Here is a 13,408-nt window from a genome sequence, read left to right on the forward strand (position 1 = left end):
CGTAGCAGTGCCGCTTTCCATTTGATGGCTGATAGTGACGGTTACAAAACCAAAATCCTAGAAGCCAGACTCTACGTACGCCGTGTGGAAGTGTTACCTAAAGTTTGAAACGACATCAGTCAGACTTTGAGCAGAACGACCGCCAAGTATCCCATACGACGCGTGGAAGTGAAAACCTTCACCATTCCCAAGGGACAGCGATCCATGATCGAAGATCATCTGTTCCAAGGACAGTTACCCAAACGTTTGATCGTTGGTATCGTCGAGAATACAGCCTTCAACAGAGCTGCCGAAAAAAATCCTTTCTACTTTCAACACTTTGGCGTGTCCAAAATCGAAGTCAGTCGCGATGGCAAGACCTTGTGTACCCGACCTTTCGAACCTGACTTTACCAAGAAGAATTACTTGAGATCGTACTTGTCCCTGTACGAAGCCACCGGACAGTTAGGAACCAATACCAGTCACGGTATTACGTACGAGGATTATGCAGGAGGCTACGCTTTGTGGGCTTTCGATTTCACTCCAGACCAAGGCAGCGACGAGGGACATTTCCACCCTATAAAATCCGGCCAGATTCGTGTGGAAATTCAGTTTAAAGACCGAGACCCTGATGAAACGGTGAACGTCATCCTGTATGCAGAATTCGATAATACCATATAAATCAACAGTTTGAGAGAAGTCATCCTAGATTACTAGAAACCATGGAAGACTGTTATCCCTCTTTACCTAGTGGAGAAACTTTTAGTGTTGCATTGTTGTTAAAAAATGTTAGAGTTGTTGTTTAGTGTTAAGTGATTTTTGAATAAAAAATGTTGTGTTTTGAAAAAATTGTTTGATGTTATATTGTTGGATTATTGTTAAAAAATGTTTGAGTTGTTGTTTAGTGTTAAATGATTTTTGAATAAAAATTGTTGTGTTTTGAAAAAAATGCCTTTGTCTTTTGTTTAGCTATAAGAATGTTGGATTGGTGCTCTTTCATTTCTTACTATCCCTCTCATGACACTCACTAAACGTTGCGACTCAAAAACCGTGTGGGGGATGTTTTCCTTCACGTCCGCGCTTTGACTTTAAGAACCGGGTTGTTTCCAGTCTAACCATCCATTGTCGACTCATCCTCCTAAGAAGATGTGCTCCAAACTAGCTAAACTCAACGAAGCCTACGTGAATTTGCATAGGGTCAGACACAGTCTGATACCGAAGCCAGAAGAAATAGAGAATGTGAGAATGTTAAAAATCACTGAAGACCTGATAGAAGAGCTCTTCAGAGAAGAAATGAACAGGGAAAAAGAAGAATGGACAGAGAAGTACAGACTTCAGAGACAGCAGCAACAACAACAACAAGAGCAGCAGCAGCAACCTGAAGCTGACAGAGGCTTTGTCGATTGTCGTATCGACACCAAAGAGTTCTTCTTCTCTTTCCGAAGAAGCAGACCTATCGCCAGAAAGTCTATCCTCAGAGGACATCGCATTCTTAGAAACTAAAAAGAATGCCATAGCAAAACAACAAAAAAACCAGCCCTTTTCAGGGCTACCCAATACTCTAGAAAAGAAATAACAATCGATTTGCCAATGTGTGTAGGTAGAGTAGTGTGAAAATAAACACTAACTCTTTTTTAAAAAAAAATGTGAGGGTATGTGTTTGTGAGTTTGTGTTTGTAAGTGGTTAAGTAAGTTGGTATGGATAGTAGATTAAAATGATGTTTTTTTTTTTTTTGGTGTTTGAGGTGTAAATTTGGGGTTAGATTGGATTGCTTTGCGTATGTGGATAGTCTATTGAAGTGATTTATAAAAAATTTTAAAATAGTGATGGGTGGCATAAAAAAGTGAGTGAGTGTTTCTTTTAGGTCCGCGCGTTGTTGTTTTTTTTGGTTATGATCTAGGTAAGATCAATTTTATGTTTTTAGGGGGATGTTCTCCATCACGTCCGCGCTTTCACTATAAATTGAAACTCGTTCGGCAGTCCAGCTACCCTTGTTGATTGATCAACACCAAAAATGAACACGAGACTGGAGAAACTGTTGGAACTTTATGTGCATCTGGAATATGCCAGGCGCATATTAAATGAACTGGCCGCGGAAGCCATTGTGGAGGAGGGAAAGATAAGAGAGGAGGAGGAAAGAAGAAACAAAGAAGAGGAGGAAAGAAGATATAAAGAAGAAGAGGAAAGAAGATACAAAGAGGAGGAGAGAAGATACAAAGAAGAGGAGGAGGAGGAAAAGGAGAGAAGAAGAAGAAATTTCAGAATCCCAGAGAGCGAAAATTGGGATTCTGAAGCGACATATCCTGCCTCTGCTCTCTCCCCCAAAAAGGTAAAAAGTAACTGGGGGACAAGATGTGTATGCGGCGCCAGGCCTGGAAGGTGTCACCATTAACCAGGTGTCCATGAAGTTCCAAACAAAAAAACAGCCCTTTTCAGGGCTACCCAATACTCTAGAAAAGAAATAACCATCAATTTGCCAATGTGTAGGTAGAGTAGTGTGAATATAAACACTAACTCTTTTTTAAGAGGGTATGTGTTTGTGTGTTGGTGCTTGTAAGAGCTAAGGTATGTTTGTGGGATTAGTAGATTATGGGTTTCTTTATTGTTTCTTAGCGTAGGTGAAGAGTATAGTTAGGGTTCTGTAAGCGCTCACGTACGATTGTGTGGATAGTAGATTATGGATTTTGTTTATTGTTTCTTAGCGTATGTGGAGAGTATAGTTAGGGTTTTGTAAGCGCTCACGTACGATTGTGTGGATAGTAGATTATGGATTTGTTTATTGTTCTTAGCGTATGTGGAGAGTATAGTTTGGGTTTTGTAACCGCTCACGTACGATTGTGTGGATAGTAGATTATGGATTTTGTTTATTGTTTCTTAGCGTATGTGTTTGTGTGTTTGTGTTTGTACCCGCTCACGTACGATTGTGTGGATAGTAGATTATGGATTTGTTTATTGTTTCTTAGCGTATGTGGAGAGTATAGTTTGGGCTTTTATTATATGAAATGAGAAAGTATAGTTTGGGTTTTATTATATGAAATGAAAAAGTAGGGGATGTTTTCCTTCACGTCCGCGCGTTGTTTGGTCATGATCTAGGTAAGATCAATTTTACGTTTTAAGGGGATGTTTTCCTTCACGAACGCGCTTTAAGTATAAGAACCCACAGTATTCGTCGTTCAAACCATTCTGCAAAGAATAAAAAAAAGAAGATGGCTTCTAACCAAATGGACAAAATACAAACATTACAAGACGTTTTAGACAACTTAGGAATGATGGAGCAGATGTTGATAAGACTGGTTGAAGACCATTATTCCTATAGTCCCCATCGTGTAAAGATGGAAATTAATAACTTAAAAAAGGTAAAGGACAAGATTAGTGGTGTCATGAAAGAGATAAAGGAGGAGAAGGAGGATGAAGAGGAAAGAATAAGAATAAGCAAATGGAACGAAAAGATTGAAAAAGAAGAAGAAAATGAGAAGAGGAAGAAAGAAGAGGAGGAAGAGAAGAAGAAAGAAGAGCAGGAGAAAAAGAAAGAGAAGAAGAGAAAGAGTGTTGGAGATAAAATAAGAACTTGGTGGAGAAAAAGAAGAAATTAGAAGCAGAAGAAGAAGAAGAAAACCCAAAGGCCCTTTTCAGGGCCCCTTTTTAAAAAAAATTAAAAAAAAAAAAATCCCATATTCAATTCCCCTTGACGCTATAAAGTCCCACCCTGTTTAAATTCCTTTCACGCTAAACCGTCCCACGATTTTTCTCCATGTTAATTTCCCTTGTCGCTAATCTGACCCACGATTTTTCTCCATGTTAAATTTCCCTTGACGCTAATCTGTCCCAGGGGTCTCTGTAATGCTAATTCCCATTGACGCTAATGTATCCCACCTTACTACTTATATTACTTCACCGTCTCCAGCATGTATTTGGCATTCATGGTACAGCCTTACTGTGGTTCAAGTCCTACTTGGTCAACAGGACACAAATTGTATCTGCAAATGGAATACACTCCAGCCCAGTTGATATATGTTGTGGTGTTCCACAGGGGTCTGTTCTTGGACTTGTTCTCTTCATTCTGTACACTCACTCGCTCTAAAGTGTCATAGATCATCATCCAGTGTCTCACCAATTGTACGCTGATGACACCCAAATATACAAATCTAGCCACCCAACTGAAGGTGATGCTACCATCCAAAGTGTAGAGAGGTGCATTTCTGATGTGAAATCATGGATGGCATGTAACAAGCTGCAGATGAATGATGGTAAAACTGAGGCCATTCTGATCACAACACAAAGACTTTCTCATTCACATCCTTTACCTCAAACATTAAATATCAGCAGCACCAAACATTAAATTCACACAATCAGTACGAAACCTAGGTGTTACTCTGGACAGTACTCTCACATTGCACCAACATGTCACGAACATATGCAAGGCTGCATATCTTGAGCTGAGACGCATCAGCTCAATTCGCAAATGTCTTTCAGTTGATGCCACTAAAACACTTGTGTGTTCATTAGTACTTTCAAGACTGGACTATTGTCACTCAGTTCTGTCTGGTTCATCTCAATATCTGCTCCAGAAACTTCAAAACGTTCAAAACACAGCTGATCGGATCATACTTAGAGTACCAAGATTAGAGCACACCTCCCCGCTGCTCTGTACCATACGCTGGCTATTCATTCGATGCAGAATCAAACACAAAATTTGTTCTCTGTGCTACGTTTCACTGTCGGACTCTAGTCCAACATACTTATCCGACCTCACCCGTGTGTACACGCCAGCAAGATACTTACGCTCCTCTTCTGAGAATCGTATACTCATTATTCCCACTATGAAAACAGTCATATGGACAGCGTTCTTTTGCATACCAGGGCCCAGCAACGTGGAATGAATTGCCCACTGAACTTAGACACAAAGACACAGTGATCACATTCAAGAAAGCTCTGAAATCTCACTTATTTCGACTGCAAGAACAAACTTAAAGACCTAATAATGTTTCCTACTTTAAATATTCTCAGCATGTTTTTTTTTAATGTTTTCTAATTTCATGGTGTTTGTTTTTGTAATCATATCATTATATGTTTTTTATCCTATAGGTGTTGTCTAATGTTGTAAAGCGCTTAGAGCTTCTAAAGATTAGGCGCTATACAAAGTCCTCATTATTATTATTATTATTATTATCTTGAATATAAGTGTTAGGGACTCAAAATGGCCGTGAAAGGTACGCGCTCGTTGCATTGTGGGTATTTGCGTACACAATCGTGACGTCTGTGAAAACAACCCATACTTGTATCACGAACAAAGTCAATAGCTTTCATAGATAATTGTTTTGCAATTGGTATTGCTTTTGGGGCTATCCTTATGAATAGACCCTGAACAACATCACCGAGTCCATCACCACTTTTCGCTTTATATGTTGGTAATCGCGAATGTATCACCCTGACCATGATCGGTCTATGTTGAGCATTATGTACGATCATCTTATTTATATTGTTACTGATCTAATTGTATACTCTCAATCACTGTGATAATCATCAACGATTTCATCAATGAGAGACCGAGAAACATTAATGTCCATGATACCGCCTGTACATATCATCTGGGAAACGGGTAGGTGTATACCAGTGGTGGGCAAAATACGGCCTGCGGGCCGGATTCGGTCTTTGACCAGGTTTTATCTCTTCACTTACAATAGCTTATCCACCCAGCACTCGGTGCCTTGTGTATACTGTAGTATTTCCGATTTACTTTTCCCATCACTTACTGTTTCACTAATGCATGATATGTTTGCAGAGTTATACGTTGGTGCCCGACTTCATGATTTTTTCAGTCAGAAACCGAATAGGACACTGAAATAACGGGTTAGGTATGGGAGTCTCTAATTAAAAGAGACAATTAGACAAGCATTATTAGAGCTGGTTTGCATTTGCATCATAAGAAATATTTGCTCACTATATCTATTTACCGACAATATACCGGATGGTAATAATGTAACACGATTTTCCAATTTGTTTATTACTTTCGTTAGAATAGGTAATTAATGCAGGAACTTGAATTCAAAGGAAAATTACTCTTTTTAAAATTTATTATATGTAAAATTTATGTCCGGTGGCCTACAAGAACATCTGGCTCAGTTCCACACACACAAAAAAAACAACTTAATTCTGGGGCACCATGACAACAAAACAAATGTACTTGGGCGGTTGCTATGTCATTGCTTGTGTCACATATCCTAAATTTGTTTTTTTTTTCCTCATGTTACCTTATGACCAACATAAACATTTGCAATCAATTATTCTTTTTCAGCCTTTTCTGTATCAATAATATGTTTTCAAAATATTGCTTATTTTTTTAGTGTAAAACAATTGTTGGGGTTAGACAAGTGCTAAATTTTAGCATTTTTTTCAATCACCGTTTCTCACGTCTACAAGTTGTGTTCAGCAAAAATGTACCGGGATGGAAGATCATCTTTTCATTTTCTTACGATTTAAACTTTGGGTTTCACAGTTTTCTAATAATAGTGTGTAAGCGCGAGAATAAATCTGGAAGACTGCGCAACCTGTTATCTTCCAGTATTGGTAGTCTCACTAGGTTGACATCGAAGATAGTGCTGCGTGAGTTGCAAGTTGTGTGTAATCTTCTCATATAAAGATCACCTGCGCGATTTGTAAGTTGACCTAGATAGTACATACGCGAGAAGATACATGGCAGTCTAACCTGTATTACTCTTGTCAAGGTACGTGAATCAAGAAAAACTGACAGTCTAACCTGTACATTACACTTGTCAAGGTAATTGACTCAAGAAAAACTGGCAGTCTAACCTGTACATTACACTTGTCAAGGTACGTGAATCAATAAAAACTGGCAGTCAAACCTGTACATTACACTTGTCAAGGTAATTGACTCAAGAAAAACTGGCAATCTAACCTGTACATTACACTTGTCAAGGTAAGTGAATAAAAAGAAAACTGGCAGTCTAACCTGTACATTACACTTGTCAAGGTACGTGAATCAAGAAAAACTGGCAGTCTAACCTGTACATTACACTTGTCGAGGTAATTGAATCAAGAAAAACTGGCAGTCTAACCTGTACATTACACTTATCAGGGTACGTGAATCAAGAAAAACTGGCAGTCTAACCTGTACATTGCACTTGTCAAGGTACGTGAATCAAGAAAAAATGGCAGACTAACCTGTACATTACACTTGTCAAGGTACGTGAATCAAAAGAAAACTTTCTCAGCACAAATCCTTGAATGTGTGATGCTTGATATACATATTCTTCATTTTTGTATATGATGGTTTATTCTTTAAAGGTCGCAAAGTTTAATATGTTTAATAGGTGTGAATTTAAAAAAAAAATTGTAGTTGTTGTAAATGTTGATTTCAGGAGCTATTGGTTGTGTGTGGGTAATGGATTATGTATTTATTAATCATATTACACAGAAATTCAGCCTTACCCCAACACTGTTAATATCATACCTTATTAGCTTTTTAGTTATACGCTACCTTTAACAAGGGTTAAAATGGTACCAGATGGTTTTGATAGTTTCGAGAATGAAATCCGTTAGATGTCTTATGTATGTTTTTGCTATAATTTATTAAAATTTTGTCGAGAAAAATAACAATTTCACTAATTTAAATTTTAGTACACTCCACCCCTTCACAGGGCTACCAAGATGCCATTTGGTGTGAACTGCCAAGTTTGGATTTCTTGACATATCGTCAGGTTTTCTGTTTTCTGTAAAATATTTGCAAATTATTCCTTGCATCACTGGGAACCTGCCCGATGGAAAAGGTATAAATGTCCGTTCTTGTCATTAACGTACGGATTTTCACGAAAAACGCACTTTTTCATATAGAAATTGTTTTATAAAGAAGATCTGTCTAACTGGTGTCGTCAAAATTTTCCCGAAAAGTGATCAACTCTTTCAGGTACAAGTGTGTACCCATTCTGAACATGTGAAAAATTAAGCGATTTTTGGATGAAGAAAAATCAACAGTTTTAATGAAGACAGATAGTCTTTTCTCGTGAAAACTTCAGAGTCACATTGAAGTTTTCACGATAAACGTGACTTTTTCACGATTCACGTGACTTTTTCACGATAAACGTGTGACTTTTTCGTGATAAATTTGCATCGACGAATCAAGGCAATATGTTTTGTAAAAAAGGGACATTCTTCGTGTAAACTGCACATATTTCACGCAGAAGGAGTTTCCGTGAAAACTTTCGCGATCTACATTTCGCATAAGAAAAAAAATAACTTTAAAATTGATTTCTTCTCGAGCAGACAGTAATTTTTCAGAACTGAACATCAACTAGGCTGTTTTAGCGAAGAAATCACTCTTTGTGGGTATTACATTACTGGCCGCTCGTTGTAATTAAACTCGCGAACACTTTGTAGCGGACCATCACTCTTCTTAATAGACAAAGGGCTAATAAAAGATGCACTACGTAACGAATAATTAGGTCAGATAAACAGGCACCGCCTGGTGTAATAGACTGTAGCTTATCAGCCGTCTCCAAATCCATCCGACACCATACGTAACTATAGTACATTGACTAATGTAGATTTATTGACTGTCTCCATGATGGACACATTAACCCGAGGTCAAGCAATCAACATCGGCATACCGGATAAGGCAGGTAAAGACAAAATAGAACTACATGTAGGTATGGTTAGGTATTTCATAAATAGATATGATCTGGTTACAAAGCCATAGTGTCGGCAATCCGACAAGCCATCAACATCAGCGAAGTAGATCAGGCAGGCGAAGACACATGAGTGCTACAGATGTAAATATTGTAAAGATAATCTAAGGTATATGTTATTTGTATTTATGTCTTTCTTAAAATTTAGTGATCATTTGTTGATTAGGATGAGTCGGTCTTGGGAAGATTTTCACAACTCGAGAAATTAGGCAATCTCTAGGAGCATACGTAACAAATTACAACATTCACGAAACTTAATGACAGAATTGATTAGTTTCGTAAAATGGACCTTGCCAAGGTTTTTTTTTTAACATGGAAATTATCTAGATATTTGTATAGGTATGTGTGTTTTTCCTTTTTGAGATAGAAATAATTTTAGGTGCTTGGGTCGCGTTTTGTAGTGCATGGCGTCAAGTACAAACTAATAGTACTACGTCTGTACGGGCAGGGTCTCGTATATGTCAACAGTTATATATCTTTGGGTCATATCTTGGGCAGATGATGAATATATGATGAGACATTACATATATTTGTCTACTGGGAAAAATAACAACACGCTTTTAAGTAAATTTAGAAATTATTCTATGAATATAAAAATTAGATTATTCAAATCTTATCGCTACACAGCGTACTGCTTTCCTCTGTGGACACACATTAGTGAATGTTTGAAAACTAGTTATTGGCAATAATAATAAACATGTGTACTATTGATACCTTAAATCTTCCAAAATGGAACAGTGCCTCTTCTGTGTCTGCAAACTATAACGTATTCTTTTTTTAAAAATTCGTGAGAAAAGTATGTTTTTCAATAATGATGAGAATATTTAATTGTAAGAACTGTATCTTGAAATCTGTGTGGAACAATACTATTCTTTTAAATTATCGGATTATAGATGGATCAAAGTAACGAGTAAATGATTTCGAAAAATTTGTTCTAAACAATGCCAGACACATTGTCTAGTTGCAAGCGTGTATGTATATTTGTACATGATACGCATATTCTCTTTCATGATTAAAATGCTTGCATATTTTTTATTTTAATTTAGACGTATGGACTAAGCAGTTCGAAGTTAATACATTTTTTATTCTAGTATTAGGCTCAAAAAGGCTTACTAATAAGTCATATAAATGTGAAGCAAGCAAGAAACAATGCAAGTATGAAATTAGAGTTCGTTGTCATTGGGTGTTAGGGAGAAATAATTTATGTATTTACGCGTTTAAGATCCTTTCAGTTGACCACAACTGATGTCTTGAGGTGCTTCAAAATGGGGAAAACATGGACTATCAGCCCACGCGCACGAATCTCTTTGATTAGCTCGGAATGAGACCATTTTCGTGTTACAAGATGGTTTTGGTTACACAGATGTAGTGTCGACAGGGTTGGGTTAGTTGCAATATTTTCTGTCATATTTTATCCGTTTAAAATGTGTAATGATCTTGAAAATTGTAACTTTCTTCACAAAAATGACTACATCTAGATCAAAGGCGTTTTCGGAACAGGGTCTTCTTTTAAAAAGTGCAAGTTCGAAGAAATGTGTGTGTGTGTGTGTGTGTGATTTGGACTTTTAACGAAGCCTCTTAGTGCTGAGCGCCACGCCAAGGAAGCTGCTTGTACCATATATATAATTTTGTTTGGTATGACTCGACCGGGGTTTCCTCAGGTCAGATTCTGTTGCTTGGAACTTTCACAAGATGAGTGGAGTGCCTCTTCAGTGTTCACTAGTTCATGAAGTACAATTGATACAAAGGTTACTCATGCATGGATCAATGACTTTGTCATTTAAATGACAAACAAAGCACGCACAAACATGTATGTTTTGTACGTCCCCGTCAACCACGGGCGAAATGTTTTTCTGTCGAATTTCTCAATATTAACATTTGTTCGTCTTATGGATGTTGTTCTTAAATAGTATTGTAGAATGTTTTAGGATATTAGCTATTGTAATATTTGCTGATAATTGATTAACATTAAGCCTTGGAGGTTTTCATTTTATTACGTATATAATTACATGTTTCTGTTCGCTATAAAATTAGGAATTTCTTATGTTATTTTACAGAATTGCAGTAATAGATGACCTGATTTTATGTGTTTATTTAACCGGTTAATGGACCAAATGAAAGTTGATAGTTAACCCTGTGATTACTTTCCGCAAAAGATAAAATGCGTAAAATTAGGATAAGTTGGCAGTTTGAAGGAAAATAACCCCAGAAATTAAACGATTTACCCTTTTTCAGAGGAAGCTGTACAAAAGCACGATGAGGGAGATGCTATGGATTGTGGGAGCTACTTTACTAGCTGTCCGAGACTTCATCATCTTTAGCCTTAAGGCTTTTCTTTTCAACATCTCCAAGACTTTTCCAAGGTTACCGCTAGCAAGTGCTATTTTGAAGAACCCATTGCCTGGAATGGAGAATCTCATGCCAAGCGTGTCACATAAAACGTATTTAGCGATGTGGGAGCAACAATACTGGAACTTAAAACACATGGCCTCCGTTGGGTGTAGGGCACCCAATCCTGACGTATTGCTGTTAGATGTTGGGAAGGTATTAAAATTGCTCAACTTTGAAAACAAGGGGCGCCCTCTTGTGATGACCTTCGGTAGCTGCACGTGACCTCCGTTTATGGCAACGTTAGACCACTTCATCGAAGTAGCGTCAAACTTTGCCGACGTTGCAGATTTTCTTATCGTCTACATCGCTGAGGCCCATGCTACAGACGAATGGATAGTGAATGGAAATAAATATCAAATCAATCGTCACAAGAAAATAGAGGAAAGACTGGCTGTAGCAACCATATTGGAAGAGAAGAATCCACCGTGTCCAATAGTGGTAGATACAATGAATAATGACGCCAATCATAAGTACGCTGCTTTTCCTGAAAGGCTTTACATCGTTCTTGATGGCTTCATTGTGTACCAGGGTGCAGAGGGCCCTGATGGATATAAAGTAAATGAAGTGGAGTCATGGTTGCATAATTACAGATCAGAATAGAGTTTTGCTGTAGTGGTAACAGTGTACTAGTCACAACAGAACAGGGATATAGCCCGATCATGTAATATTATCAATATAAGTCTATTGGTTGCAATATACGCTAGAACTGCCCGTTAACTATATATCGTGGAATCCCGAAAATTTCGTGTGTTGCTTAATTGAAATACACATGAAACAATCAAATATAAGCACAGAAATGGTTTGACAAATCCGAAGTGTAAGAAATGTTCTAATTTTTTTCCAGATCTCATTAGGGACTTCTCCTAAGACTGTTAAGAACACTTGCTGGTTGTATGACTGTAGCTTTCTCGTTTGATCTTTCCTGTGTTTTGAAAGGATAGGCCATGATTTAAGTTGAACTGTACGATACTAATAACATCACACACTGCCCCGAGTCTCTGGTCAGCTAGATATAGAAGAGAGAGAGAGAGAGAGAGAGAGAGAGAGAGAGAGAGAGAGAGAGAGAGAGAGAGAGAATTTGCTCGTATTTATCATGCTATCTAGTATATGAGTAATGAAAGAAACAAAAATTGCAAACCAAGCAAATTAATGAACACGGGAGAATCTGGCGGAGGGGGTGGGGGAATAGATTTATCGATTCAACGAATGAAAGGAAATAATGGACACTGATTGCTTTTATGATGCCACCCTAGAGAAAGTCGCACTGATATAATGAATCAATTTTACAGTTTTCTCTAGTGTCATAAAAGGTACATGTATATTTTAGGAGTGTTCTGACAGTGAAAGCTCAGGCGCATAAAGCGCCAACAATTTCTCTACTAATACACTTTTCATCAACCCACCTTGCAAAATGGTTTGTATCACACTGAAGCATATCGTATAAATACTGCAAAGACTGAAGTAGAAACTCTTTATCTCCTTGAATAATTGGAATTAGGAATGACATGCAACCCGATACACAGACTGGTCCCGATAAGAGTAGTTGTGTAGAGAGATTTCTAGATCACTGTTTTGATGAACATTTGCAAAAGAAACTCATTCATTAGGATGTTCAGGTGTGTGAGATAAATCCATTCATTAGGATGTACAGATGTGTGGGATAACCCTATTTATTAGGATGTTCAGGTGTGTAAACGAAAAGATGTAGATGAGAGAGGAATAGCGAGTGAAAGAGATTTAAAAGATAAAGATTTTGTATCATACTGTGCTCTGCGTTTTCTCGTGGATGATGGCCATATTGCAAATTGAGGCCAATATAGCCGGAGTGTTGAGATAACGCAGATCAGATTACTAGAGTCAAGTAATAAAGTGATAAAACATTCCATTTGCAATTTATTAAAAAAACAACAGTTCTTTCATTGGGATGACATTTACATTTTTCTTGTGTGTTTTTTGTTTAAATATGATAAAATTGAACAGGACGGGAATTGAGTTAGAATGGTTACAGCGGAGACTAGTTGGTCTTCCATCGCGCTTTGGCGCGTGTCTAGTACTCCCCTTGGCAAATAGCTGCTCTTTAATGCTAAACAAGAAATCAGGAAAGAAGGAAGATGAATCAGTAGAGGAAGATATGTGACGCCTTGCGTTGCCGTATACAAAGTGTGTAATTTGCGACACACAGATACAGATATATATATATATATATATATATATATATATATATATATATATATATATATATATATATATATATATATATATATATTCTGACACCCCTGTATTTGCTGAATATGTCCGGTAGATCAACGGTTTTCAAACGCACATACTATGAAAA

At 37.5% G+C, this 13,408-nt stretch overlaps 1 protein-coding gene across 7 annotated transcripts; it reads left to right on the top strand.

Annotated features, from left to right (window-relative positions):
• The first annotated feature begins 6,582 nt into the window (after positions 1-6,582).
• Positions 6,583-13,007, top strand: LOC149791280 (thyroxine 5-deiodinase-like). Of its 7 annotated transcripts, none has more exons than XM_089969794.1 (3): positions 8,467-8,616; positions 9,915-10,066; positions 10,918-13,007. In XM_089969794.1, the coding sequence occupies exon 3, from the start codon at positions 10,939-10,941 to the stop codon at positions 11,671-11,673; it is 735 nt and encodes a 244-aa protein (XP_089825920.1). In that variant the 5' UTR covers positions 8,467-8,616; positions 9,915-10,066; positions 10,918-10,938; the 3' UTR covers positions 11,674-13,007. The 7 variants fall into 7 exon arrangements, with proteins under 7 accessions (XP_089825923.1, XP_089825922.1, XP_089825920.1 ...); XM_089969793.1 differs by lacking the exon at positions 8,467-8,616 and adding an exon at positions 8,646-8,791; XM_089969797.1 differs by lacking the exons at positions 8,467-8,616; positions 9,915-10,066 and adding an exon at positions 6,583-6,705.
• The last annotated feature ends 401 nt before the right edge of the window (positions 13,008-13,408 follow it).

Source organism: Sinohyriopsis cumingii, chromosome 9 (assembly GCF_028554795.1).
Source record: "Sinohyriopsis cumingii isolate HCF-2022 chromosome 9, ASM2855479v2, whole genome shotgun sequence".
Taxonomy (NCBI): domain Eukaryota; kingdom Metazoa; phylum Mollusca; class Bivalvia; order Unionida; family Unionidae; genus Sinohyriopsis; species Sinohyriopsis cumingii.